The sequence below is a fragment of the Hydractinia symbiolongicarpus genome, chromosome 10 (assembly GCF_029227915.1).
Source record: "Hydractinia symbiolongicarpus strain clone_291-10 chromosome 10, HSymV2.1, whole genome shotgun sequence".
Lineage (NCBI taxonomy): Eukaryota > Metazoa > Cnidaria > Hydrozoa > Anthoathecata > Hydractiniidae > Hydractinia > Hydractinia symbiolongicarpus.
Genome location: NC_079884.1, coordinates 34928 through 47427, shown reverse-complemented (window position 1 = coordinate 47427; position 12500 = coordinate 34928). Strand labels below are relative to the sequence as shown.

Sequence of the window (12500 nt, the reverse complement as noted above, 5' to 3'; positions counted from 1 at the left end):
ATATCTCCATAAAAAAATCTGCTTATAAAGAATTAAGACCACTTCATTCTAAACATTTGGTTCCTATTTCTACATTTCTATCAACTTTATGTTTCATTGTGTAGAAGTTATGGCTTTCATCAATCATCAAATATTTATATATATATATATATTTTTCAGAATCACGTTTTTTCGTATATGCTAATTTTGAAGATCCTTGATTTTTTTTTAATATTTAATAATTTAGGAATAAAGAAGATATAACAAAAAAATATAACATTTACAGCTACGCATGTTGGATAGAATGACATGGAAGATGTTTTAGAATAACTTATTGATGGGTTTATTGTGTTGGTCTATGAAGGTTCACCCTACAGAAAAAACAAAAGGTAGGCCTATTGTATTTCTTACTTTTTATGTTTCAAGACATGATACACTGTAATAGTCGTAATAATTATATTAAGATAGACAGTTTCTTGTGGTGACAACAGATTTGAATACTATGTTTAAAAATAGATTTATATTGTGCTTGTTTTTATTTGTTTCTTTATTAAATCAACATTTAATTGCTTTATTGGTAATTGTCAATGTCTGACTTAAAAAGTTTACTTCCCTGTATATGCTATGATTCTTAGACTTTTAGAAATTACTTTTGGTATTCCAAAAAATTGATTTGTTTGTAATAGATAAGTGCATTTGCAAATAGAACTAAACAGACGAAACAAGAAACAAAGTGCGTGTATGTTTTTATGTAAATCCTATGCGCATTGTATACCTATAAATCTTATTTGTAGAAGGAGTCAAAGTTAATTAAAAAACAAATTAGCTATCCGTTTTTAATATTTTAACTAACATATAAAACACCTGCTTCAGACATACTTGTACTTCTTTCCCTTTTTTAATAAAATTCCAAACTTTACATGTAGTTTACCAATGCCCCAGAAAAGACTTTTAACTATTAAAATACTTTCCTGAATATTTTTCTTTATATGTACCAAGTTGTTTCTGTTGCTTTGAAAGCATATAAATATTTCAGAAGTGTGCTAATGACCTACATAGTGGCTTATTTGAACGATGTATTTATGTGTATATGACTTTTCCATGATGCATTCTGTACTGAGCATAGTTTACACCAATCATAAATTCAATCGTAGTAGGTGAGGGAAATGAAGTTTGTGGGTTTATTGTGGTTAACAGTTCTGACAAGTCTAGATGGAATTCTCTATACTGCTAGGTTGTATGTGACAAATGCACAAAATAACTGTGTAATTCCTCAAATATTTTGTTACATGGATATCTCAATGGAAAGTGTATCTGGTCGTGTTACAAAACTTAAAAACATAATCAAGCTCAAATTTACTGATAAAATATAAGCGTAAACTTTATGTTTCTATCTTCATTATGCACTAGTTGCCAAAACTTCCTCCTCGAAAAAAACCTTGAACAAAGTAAAAGAATTGGTTTCGATTTTTTTACTCAGTTTAAAAGAGCGCAACTTCATTGTTTATTCTTCTTCTTAGGAATTAAAGTACATTCGCTAAAGAAATTGAGAATAATTTGAGCATAAAGCAAATAAATTATCATTTAGCCTACCCAAGTCTGTTTAAAATTCTTACATTACAACTTGAACAACCATGTAATGTAAATTATAATTACTTTTTTCCATAGTTACTTCATAAAAATGTCACAAAATAAATTAATAACTTTTACTCCAACCATTCTAACCACCATATTGAATCAACACTTACGAAAGTTCAAATTGTCATAAGCAGTGGCAATAATGTATTGTATTAATAATTGCTTTTCTGATGTCATATAATACTGTGTTATTCTGCTCTTTGCTCTTACAGATTTGTCAATTAAAAGTCATTTCATTCACTACAGGTATTATGACTTTAGTTAAAGGTTTCGCATCCCACAATTTTTTTACAGCAAAATTTTCTCAAGGCAGAATCTGATATAAATTCGATTTAGTTTTATTATTTTTAATACTTTCTACATTGTTAGTCATTTAGTTTCTGTAATTAATTGCAAGCATGCGTCAGCAGTTTTGAAATTATGTGTTTTTTTAGCTGGGTATCGTTAAGTAAGGTTAAAAATAATCACCATAGCAACATTGTTTATTCTTATTTTATTAACAAGGAAAATTTTAATTGTGTTTTTGTTTAAAAAAAAGTATGAACTAAATCTAAATTGTTAGACAACATTTTTCGTCTATGTTAGTTTTATTACAGTTGCATTTTACATTGAGTAAAGACTCTTTAATTTATTTCTACGACCCCAAAATCATGATTTCTTTGTTATTTTATTCGTATAATTCATGTCGTACATGATTTTTTTAACAATGATACACATGTTTTTATAAGAAAAACAAACCAGAAGAACTTCTTTAGGTCTAAAACTTTAGAACATGTTAAGAACATTTAAGGCTTTTGCCACTTCCAAGAAGTACTGAAATGTTTCTTTAAACTTGAAAAATGACAAAATTGAGAGGAAGCTTCAAATTGAAAGTTGAGTGTTAAAGGAAAGTTAAAGCTTGAAGGAAACTTCAAGGAAAAAAATGTAATTTTAATTTTTATTCTTTATGTGGTCCTTACAAACATCCAATCGCTTGTGAAAACATATTAAACAATAGACTAACAATTACTTAGTGGTTTGGAGTTTCTATAATTTATAAATTTCTTTATCAAATGTTTATAAAACAAAAGAAAATCATCTACGAAGGAGAGTTACATCATCTGCTGTTTAAAACATCTTTTTTGCTGATAAAGCATAAATATCAAAATAAGTTTAATTAAAAATCCTGTGTAGAGGAGTGTGGAACGAAAGACATTATGTATGTATATTTTCGTCTATTTCCACAATTTTTTCTTTCGTAATATATAATATTTTGGGCTTTTAATAATAATTATTCCAAGTTTGATTTTTTAATTTTTGTTTGCGCTACAGTTATTTTGAAGTTAATGTTTTTCCAAAATGATTTATAATTTAAGACCTTATTCGTATTTGATTGCAGAAATTACACTCCATTACCGCGGGTTAATTATCAGTTCAAAAGTTCCTTCATTTTAAACCTTACAAATTACTAAATACCTCGATTTGATATATTAGAAAGAAGACCTGTTTTTTTATATTATGGATAGTCAGAAGGAAACCCAGGGCCTCGATATTATTAAACTTTTAAATCAAGTTTCATATCAGTTTTACAGGTTAGTCTAGCCAGCTATTATTACACTGCATTACTTTAAAGTGTATTACCGTTATATAAAGTCTGTTCTGAGTTTCGTTTTGATGATTTTCGTTTTAATTTTAATCTTTGTGGTTAATAAAAAGACTTAGGTATAATTCGGATATGTTTGTTGTTTTTAGGATATAAATTTGATTTTATTTGACTGCATAAGCATCCCCTGAAGAGTAATAGTATTGGACAAGTTTTTTATCCACATATAAATACCAAAATAATTTAAAGATCTTTTCTCACTCTGGTTACCAGGTCAACCATTTTGTAACTTTGCATTGTTCAATGTCTTGACAGAGAGAGGAAGTGGTTAGGTTTTAATTGACTTTGATAAACTTAATTTACCATGCTTGTTTATATTAAAATGTTAATTAATGTGTTGGGTAATGGAGGCTAACATACCTGTATAGGATTAAGAGAACACGTTGGTATGAAGTTACGTTTCTTCCTTTTTTTTTAAAGTTTACGTTTAGGATCAATATATGTATATATTAATGTTTTAGATTTTGAATTTTTTTTACCCAATGAAGAACAAGAAAGTGCAGTAGATGTTATTTCTTCAGCTTGTTCTGAAAACTCTCACGAAACTTTTGGTTGCAAAATAAGCATGTGTTTCCCATCAATGGTATTGAGTTGAAATGGGTTATAATCTTGAACTTCTTTTCTATGATAATCATTCTTCTTTTGTGATATCTATCTACCAACATGTGAAGGAACTATCGATGGTAGCCAGATAAGTTTAGCTTAGTAAAATTATTTGTTAATTTATAGTAGCCAGTGCAAGTGGAAGGAGAAACAACCAAGTGGCTTTTATTAATCAACAATTATTTTGGTTGTATACATTTTTGAATAATTTTTTTTCCTTTATTTATTTTGTTGTTTAATTTTTTTTGTCCCGATGAATGTTTTTTTTTTATCCAAAAATTCTTCATGTATCGATTTATTTTCCTCTTCATGAAAAAATGGTATTTAATCTGTTGTTGTACGATTAACAAATTTCATCGTTTGAAATGACTTTCAATTTATAAAACGCCAGTTGAACTGAGCAACTTTAGGTTTTGTAGCTTGATATCATCCATCAAGTTGCACTTGAATCATTATTTTGTTGACTTTTACGAAATTCTGGAAATGCTATTTAATAGGAAAATTTTGCAGGAAATTTTGTGGGTAAACAAAAAAGGAATTTTATCTCATCAGTTTTGTTTTTCCCCTCTTATTTGTTCGTTATAAGAGATACATTGTATAAGTTGCAATTGTTGACTTTTGTGACGTCATCTCCAACGTCACAACGGTCATCGTCATGTGGGACGTCATGAAAGTCTGGTGATCAAATATTGTTATGGCTCCATGAATGAGACTTGTCGCTCCCGTTTAAAAATATGCATAATAATATTTTTTTAGATAGTTTACTTTCACTATCGAATTAAAAAAAATCAAAGTTAAGGAATATGCATATGAGCTGTCTTTTGTAAACCTGACTTCTGTCTATTAATGATTCTGAGCGCGTGCATGCATATTCAGCATAAAGAAAAAGTTCGCACTTCTATCATCTTTCTGCACACTCAGCTCACACATTTTTATCACACCTACGAAAATCTTTAAAAACAAATATCTCGTTAGTAAATTTTCGCATACATGCCTTTACGTTTGTGGTCTCTTTTTCCGAAAGCTTCCTATTGGCTCATTGAAATTTTTGGTGATGAAAAGCTGAATAAATTATGCACAAAAGGTTCCCGGATTTTTTTGTATAAATTACTGATTAGAGAATTATGACGACAGAAAGAAAAAAATATGCATTTTTTTGAATGATTATATATAATTACAAATAATTTCATAACGACGTTATTAGAAAAAAAAAACGGGAACCCTTTTGAATTTAATTCGTGCTGAATATAATGGTGCGAAAACGACCACGCGTTCGGAAAAAGAAGCCATTTTAAAACGTACGGTGAAAAAAATTGGTGTGTGTTTATTTCATTATATTTTCTTTTTGGGAAATGACCATCTCATGAAAATAACACCATCAAAAAAGTCTTTCATCAAGCATTCAGAAACAAAAAAAAAACATAAAAAAAATATAAAAGTATTGATAAATTATAAGGGTTTTTCTGAGACTACTCAGCAAGTGAGTTTTTTCCTTTGCAGTAACCTTAAGTTTTAAAAGTAAGCTAATACAGTCGACACTCGTTATCGCGGCCTTCCACGGGACTGGTGAAAAAGCTCGAGATAACGAAAGTTCGAGATAGTGGATAGTCGAGAAATGAGCTGCTTCGACCACGAAAAAAGCTCGAGATAAGGAAAGTTTGTCAATATCATGAAAATTTTTAAACCTGGTCAGGGATGGACTGTTAATCAGAAGAATCAATTATTACTATTCTCATGCTGTATGTATTTAATCATTTAAAAAAATTAAAAATGCTTACTTTACTTTTTAGCAGATATTCTGTCCTTATTGAGAAAGGATTCTAAATGCTGTAATAAAAAGCGCATGTCGTTGCCGTCTTTATGTGTCACACCTTTCTTTTCCATCTCCTTTAGAGCTTTGCATTTTTCAACCATCAAGTTTTTACCTTACGCTTTATCCCAGACATGATGTGTAAACGAAGAGAAATTTGTAGACATTCGAAATCTTGATTTGAGAAAGTTTGAGAAATTCGAACATTCCATGTTTTCTTGATCGATTTTTTTGTGTGATAAAATTCGAAAAATTACAGAAAGGGTCGAGATAAATGATAAAATGTACTCAAAGGGACCGTGAAAAAGGTCGAGATAAGGAAAGTTCGAGATAACGGGTAGTCAAGATAACGAGCGCCGACTGTGATTGCTTTTCCTGATACTTCAGACCAAGCTATGTAGATTTTTGCTTCTCTTGAGCGCGCACATTAATACTCAGCCTGATTTTTTTTAAAGATAATAAAAACAAAATAACGTGAGCCCAGATTTATTAAAACAAAACAATTATTTTGGAACAGTCATTTCTTCTCTTATACTACAATACATCCTACGAAGATACGTTTGTTTTTAAAAAATATTTATAGGCATTTAAAACAGACAATATATTTTCCTCTTGTAAAAAAAAAATAATTTGAGGCTGGAAAAGTGTAAAAAATGTAACCAGATGTTGTTGTAAAAACACGTTTTTATTGATTTACAATAAGCTCTACGTTTTTTATAAGATTTTCTGAACTACACTAAGATCTCGCCAAAACAGGACACGTAAACAACCCCTAATACCTATCGATATGAAAATGGCGTGCCTCATATTTTATTTTATTGCATTTTTGTATTTTTTAGTGCACTGCGCATCAGCTAACTCACAAAACAGAAGATCATTTTTACCTAATCTTAACGCTACCATCCTTTAACTGTATTATTTATGATGTTTTTCTCAAATGTTCACGATCACGCGCTGGACACTAATACTGCCCATGCTTACGCCTCATTAAAAATAACGCCAGTAGAAGCGGGCGTTAAAAAGACAATATGCGGATATGCATGTTTTTAGTGATCTATATAACTTGTTGTAGATGTTCTTAATACAACCCCATAATGCATTGCAAACATCTGATTCGTGTGAAGAGGGAATAACCTTGTCGTGCTGACTTGAGCATTTTTTTAGAAGCTATGTAGCTTCAATAATCTTTGGTATGTTTTTAATTGTTTAAACATAAAAGCTGTAATTATATTTCAAAGTGCTTCGTGAATGACAATTGGTTCACCGCAGGACTTTACCTCAATTATAACGCAACTCAAAAAAAAGTTTTAAATATATTCTTCAATGAGCGAGTTTTAAATATTTAATATTTTTGATTGAGTTGAGAACTAACTTGGGATAGAACATTAGAAGGATTTCTTTGTAAACATAATGGCTTAGTTAATAATAAATGTCATTTTGATATTTTGGAAAGATTTGTTTGAAAAGTGTTGTTGTGGGGATTTTTATATGCTGTAGCTTTCTCGATGGTGGTAAATACTGAGCATGATTTGATCGTGAATGCTTATATTTGTAAGCAAAAAGCAGAATCGATTGAATTATACGATTATGCATCTTCAGGTGGGAGAATCATCTGTTTTTGATCATGATACATGTTTTTTTTATAAGAACGTCTAAATTTTAGATGAGGCTAGATGTGATTATATTTCCTACTTTTTTTCAACTAAAAGTTGTTATTTGTGCTCTTCGAAAAAAATAGGGTATAGGGAATACATGGTTAGATTTACAAGTGATGTGAAGTAATCTCATTGTAAAAAACATATAAGTACATATGTATATATATACTAATAAAAAGCAAAAACTATAGATAATTTTTTCTTAGTTATTCGACACTTCGATGTTTGTTCTTATATTCCATAAATAAATACAGGCTGATTACGTTCCTGATTTTTTCTTTTAAAAATAGCCTCGACTTTTTTATAGACTTGTTTCCTGTAGAAAACCTGTATTTGTGTTGGTGAAACCAAGTCTTTCTGTTCTAACTCTATTAAAAGTTTATTTTGATCGTTTTAAACGTTTTTTATTCAAACTATTTTATTTTTGTTAGAAAGTATTCGATGTTGCTGAAATTCCATAAGCTGTCTTTAGACCTTTATTTTTGAAGTGTTGTCAGAAATCATTTTTTTCTTTCTTATGTACAATTTACATTGAGAAAACATAACAGCATGCTTTTTTGACTAAAAAAAAATCCAGTTTTGATTATTTTTTTCACTTTTAAGAGTGCATAAGCATTTCCATCTTATTAGTTGCTTAGATTACATTTCCCGAATTGTCAACAGTTTTTATCTGCGATAGTTTGATGTTCTTTTACTTCAAAGTTGTTTTTCTTTTTGTTCTTATAATTAGGCAATGTTTTGATGTAATGAATTCCTATGAATTATACTTCAATTATTCAATTTCTCATTATCTTGCTGTGAGACTTCTAAAATATTTCAATTTAACCTATATGTCAGTGATTCGATGTAGTGAATAAAGAATATCCTTACTATAAAACGTATAATTTTATTAGCCTTTTTTTCTTCTGAATTGTTATAAGAGCGTTGCTAAGAAACAACTTAAAAATGGCCGACAAAATATCGTTCTTTTAGGAAGGTACCTCAAGAGAACCTAACACTTCGTATCTCTAACAGTTTTTTTCTTATATCCAGAATGAATACTTTTTGTGTATTTTTAGGTGTTGACGATTGTAAAAGCCCTGGGAATCCCTCTTTTGATATAGTCTACGCGAATCAATCAGCCGTCCAAAAACGCACTGAGAATCAACAGAATTTAGTGGATATCCCCATCGTTGTGACGGCCTGGGAAGGAGCAATGGACCAATCAAAAAACAAGGAAGAAAGCAAGAGGTTGATGAGCAAATTATCGAGCGCGTCAGCTGAGGGAAGTGATGTTGAATTAAGTGACTTTCCAAGCGATACAGAACACGATGATGTCAGCAAGAGAAAATTATTAAGTAAGAAAAAAATAGAAAAAGACAATGGAGAGCTGCATAGTTTGTCCAGTTTAGAGGATGAGCAGCCAACGTTTGCGTCGTCAAAATTAGTCATCACTGAACATTCCTGCACAAAAAAAGCGAAAAAAGAAGGGGAAACCGCAGTTTTAACAAACCCGTACTCTCTACACACAAGAAACGAAGTTGGTAATGACGAAGGCGATAGTGAAGACATAAAGATATCCACGGAGGAGGGTAGTACATCGCACACGAGCCGTGAAACTGACCAAGAAACTATATCCACCTTTACAAATGTTAACAACACACCGGAAATCTATAATGGCTTCCATACACCTACACAATCTAAATCGAGGTCAAACTCCAACACAAGCGAGGAGCATGAAGCGATTGAGTTGCTTCCAAAACATGCTGTCCCGCAGAATGTAAGAGAGGAAGGACAAGTTACCAATGGTATGTAAGAATATGTTAAATGTGTATTTTCGGTAAAGTTCGGTAATGAGTTTTGTAAGTAATTTATCCCTTAATAGGGTACGAAATCAACCTTTGTTTCGATTTTAATGACTCACACTAGTGTACACTACAGGCGATTTTCAAAAGCAATTTGCAGTTCTTTTATACGAAAAAAAAGAATTCCCGTGTTTTTTGAATGTAGTCGTCCCATGAAAAAGTTTTTGCTACCGGTATGTCGAACAGAACATCTCTAATATAAAAAATATTTTTGCGTCTTTGCTCAGGAAGAAGCTTTAAGGTAATTCTTAGGTGACATTTATATCCAGTGGTTTAACTAAACTATTTTTTTAGTTGAAACATGACCTGATGATACACTTTTTAATTTTACGTTTCGGCGCGTTTTTTTTCAATAGTGTATTTTTTATTGCCATAGCAATGGAAAACGACGACGACAATAAATCCGACACGTCAGAGTTCCTTGGCTCACTTGGTATAGATGTTGACACGGGAGACTGGTTTAGTGACATCAATGTGCAGCTTGATTTGCAACTTGGTCGAGACGAATGGGAAACAAAACTACCTGAAGTGGAAGGGGGTAGGTGTACTTTCTCAAATTGTTCTTCCTCGAAAAAGCTTTAAAGATCGAGAAAATATTCTTAAGGCATTCAAATCGAAAACATTAATTCCGTATATTCTTCATAAGTATTTTCAATCGCATTTTGCATAAAAACAAAATCGCAAAAACAATTTGCCCAAAAAAATTTCTGTTTAGGTCGTCTGACTCGCGAAAATAGCTTCTGCAAAAACTTCTTACCGAAAACACTTTCCTTAAGTTACCATGTTTTGAGTTTGTTGCGTTTGTGTATGTCACAATTCACTTGTTTTTGTAGAGGCAACATTAGAGGATTGGGAAACAACTATCTTGGATATCGCAGATAGTAAAGCAAGCAAGGAAGACTGGACAACATCGTTTCAAGATATCTCCAATCTCGATCACAAAGAAGATCGAGAAAAATGGAGTTCAGTTATACCTGAAAAATTTGTAAACACAGAGACGCCTCGACATTGGTCGACAAAATTACCAGAGATCGAAAAAATCGACCAATCAGGTAACAGGTGGAGTACTTTTTTTAATAAAATCCGTGAGAATGTCACCAATAAGAACGAATGGAAGACGAAATTCAATACTATTGGTAAAAATACTGTGAATAAGGATGAGTGGACATTTAAATTGCCCAGTGAATTCACATCCCGTGCCAGTAAAAGAGACTGGAGGACAAAAATTAATAAAACAGGTGATGTCACAAGCTCGTTGGACAAATGGAAGTACCGGTCTAATGAAATGCTTGTGACGTCAGATGACCGGGCGACACATTGGAACACGGCGTTTAAAAACATCGGAAAACACGTCGAAGATATAAACGAGTGGAAGACGAGACTTTCAAAAATTTCGCCTTTATTTGAAGAAGGTACGTGGAGTTTTCATTTTGCGGACTGTTCTGACGATATAGGTTCTCCAGAGGATTGGAATGTAAAATTTATAGACATTAAAAAAAACGAAAATGAGGATTTGAACTGGTCCATAAAAATGAACGATGTACCTAATAGTTACAGTGAAGTAGAAGACTGGGAGACATCGTTTAAAGATATCGAAAAAGTCGATGCGCAAAAGAATCCTTGGGATACAAAATTTAATGATATTTTACCGAATGGCAACGAGTCAGCATTATGGACGAATAAATTTTCAACGACAGATATTACTGACATGAACCGTGAAACCTGGGAAAGTAGTTTTAATGATATTTTACCGAACGAAAACACAGAACTAGACTGGGAAGTTAGTGTACATGCTATTGAACCTTTAGTTTCTTGATAAAGGATTTCATAGGTGTAGTTGGAGTTTTAGCTGCCTACTGATGTATTTCCTTTACGGCTCATCACATACCATTTCGGATATATTTGTTGAAGAATTTACCATATGTGTCTCATTAACTCAAATAGTGATAACAGCTCACTACCAAGGATCGGATACTCGAGATTCAGTTCGGCTGACATAAAGTTGGCATCAGAGGTATTATTTTTTCCTATTGCTCGACTTAAAATCGCATTTCTTCAAATTCCAAGCTGCTCTGTAAAAATAATATATATTTCGTGTGATGCTTACTGTAACAAAAATATTTTGTATATTTATATGTACATAGAAGAATGCAAGACAAGAAAAGAACATGTTTTTATTAACCCTCGGGTGACTATGGGAGAGAAAGTGCTGGTTTGGTATGTTGTGTAATGTGATAGCATATGAAAAAGGTGGGACCTGAAATGCAGGGACGCAGGGCAAATTTTTAAATTTAAAATAATACGAAGACGGACTAGAATGCTGCAAACGTAAACATGGCATGTGAGGTACTTTTACAGTATGAAATGTTGGGTTATATCTGAAAAAGATTGTTAAAGATACGATAGTATCAATAAATTTACATCAATGTTAAAACGGCGAAATATTTTACCGAAGAACAAGCAAACTGGAATATTTGAACTCTTTTTGACTCGATTAGCGCATTATTCTTTCTGTAAGCTTTCTCTGAGGATATTGAAATTTAGTTCAACACATTTCTCTGAATTGCCGAGAAAAATTACGTTGGATTTTATGTCTATTCTGTAGTTTGCTATAACTCTTGTCTATGTATTTGATGTTTTTCTGTAAACTTCAATTTTTTTTCTGTTTTCATTTCCTTCTATACTTTTAGTTGCCTGTTAGGCATGATTGGTCTATCTTCTAGTCTTCTAGCCTATTTCTAGTGGTAAGAAAAATCACGTTGCGTCTCCTGGCTAAAAAAACATTTGGCTTTAACCAATTCAGTTTCGCAAAATAAGTATGGTAAAATGCATTTTAAAAAAATCTTGGACTTATTAAAGTCTGGAGGTTTTACACAGAGGGGCTTAATAGAAGGGGGGGGGGGGGGGGGGAGGGCTAAAAAATAATAGAATTTTAAAAACAATATTTATTTTCCAAATCAATGATACATAATGTTAACTTTATCTGTTTCACCAACATCTTTATCTAACATAAGAAGTTTTACATCTTCGATGCAACCTTCCAACTGGTCACAGAAAATTGGAAGATGGTCTTGTAGTGCCTGGAACATACACAGCCCATTGTAAAAAAAAAGAACCATAGATGTTTTGCAATCAAAACTTTAGGATAAAAAATTAAAGCTGCAGCATTGGATATAGTATATTAAATCAACTAAAATATCGAATTTCTTTGACTACTTCTACTTTTTTTTTATTTATTTTTTTTTTTTTTTGGGGGGGGTTGGGGGTAGTGGAGGGGGTAAATAAAGGAAGGAGGCTAAATAACTTTTTGAGTCGCCGAAGAGTGGGGG

General features: G+C 31.7%; 1 protein-coding gene across 4 annotated transcripts; it reads left to right on the top strand.

Moving 5' to 3' along the window:
- The first annotated feature begins 227 nt into the window (after nt 1-227).
- LOC130612090 (uncharacterized) lies at nt 228-11642 on the top strand. Of its 4 annotated transcripts, XR_008975382.1 has the most exons (5): nt 6996-7271; nt 8386-9114; nt 9548-9709; nt 10005-11185; nt 11316-11642. XR_008975382.1 is itself a non-coding variant. In XM_057433379.1 (4 exons), the coding sequence occupies exons 1-4, from the start codon at nt 317-319 to the stop codon at nt 10985-10987; spliced, it is 1926 nt and encodes a 641-aa protein (XP_057289362.1). In that variant the 5' UTR covers nt 228-316; the 3' UTR covers nt 10988-11308. The 4 variants fall into 4 exon arrangements, 3 of the variants coding, with proteins under 3 accessions (XP_057289362.1, XP_057289363.1, XP_057289361.1); XM_057433379.1 differs by lacking the exons at nt 6996-7271; nt 11316-11642 and adding an exon at nt 228-368 and having other exon boundaries at nt 10005-11308; XM_057433380.1 differs by lacking the exons at nt 6996-7271; nt 11316-11642 and adding an exon at nt 2718-2815 and having other exon boundaries at nt 10005-11308.
- The last annotated feature ends 858 nt before the right edge of the window (nt 11643-12500 follow it).

Coding starts and splice junctions, on each gene's coding strand:
- LOC130612090 (XM_057433378.1), top strand. CDS start 7,178: ATGGTGGTAAATACTGAGCATGATTTGATCGTGAATGCTTATATTTGT. Junction 7,272..8,385: donor ATACGATTATGCATCTTCAG/GTGGGAGAATCA, acceptor GTGTATTTTTAG/GTGTTGACGATTGTAAAAGC. Junction 9,115..9,547: donor GGAAGGACAAGTTACCAATG/GTATGTAAGAAT, acceptor TTATTGCCATAG/CAATGGAAAACGACGACGAC.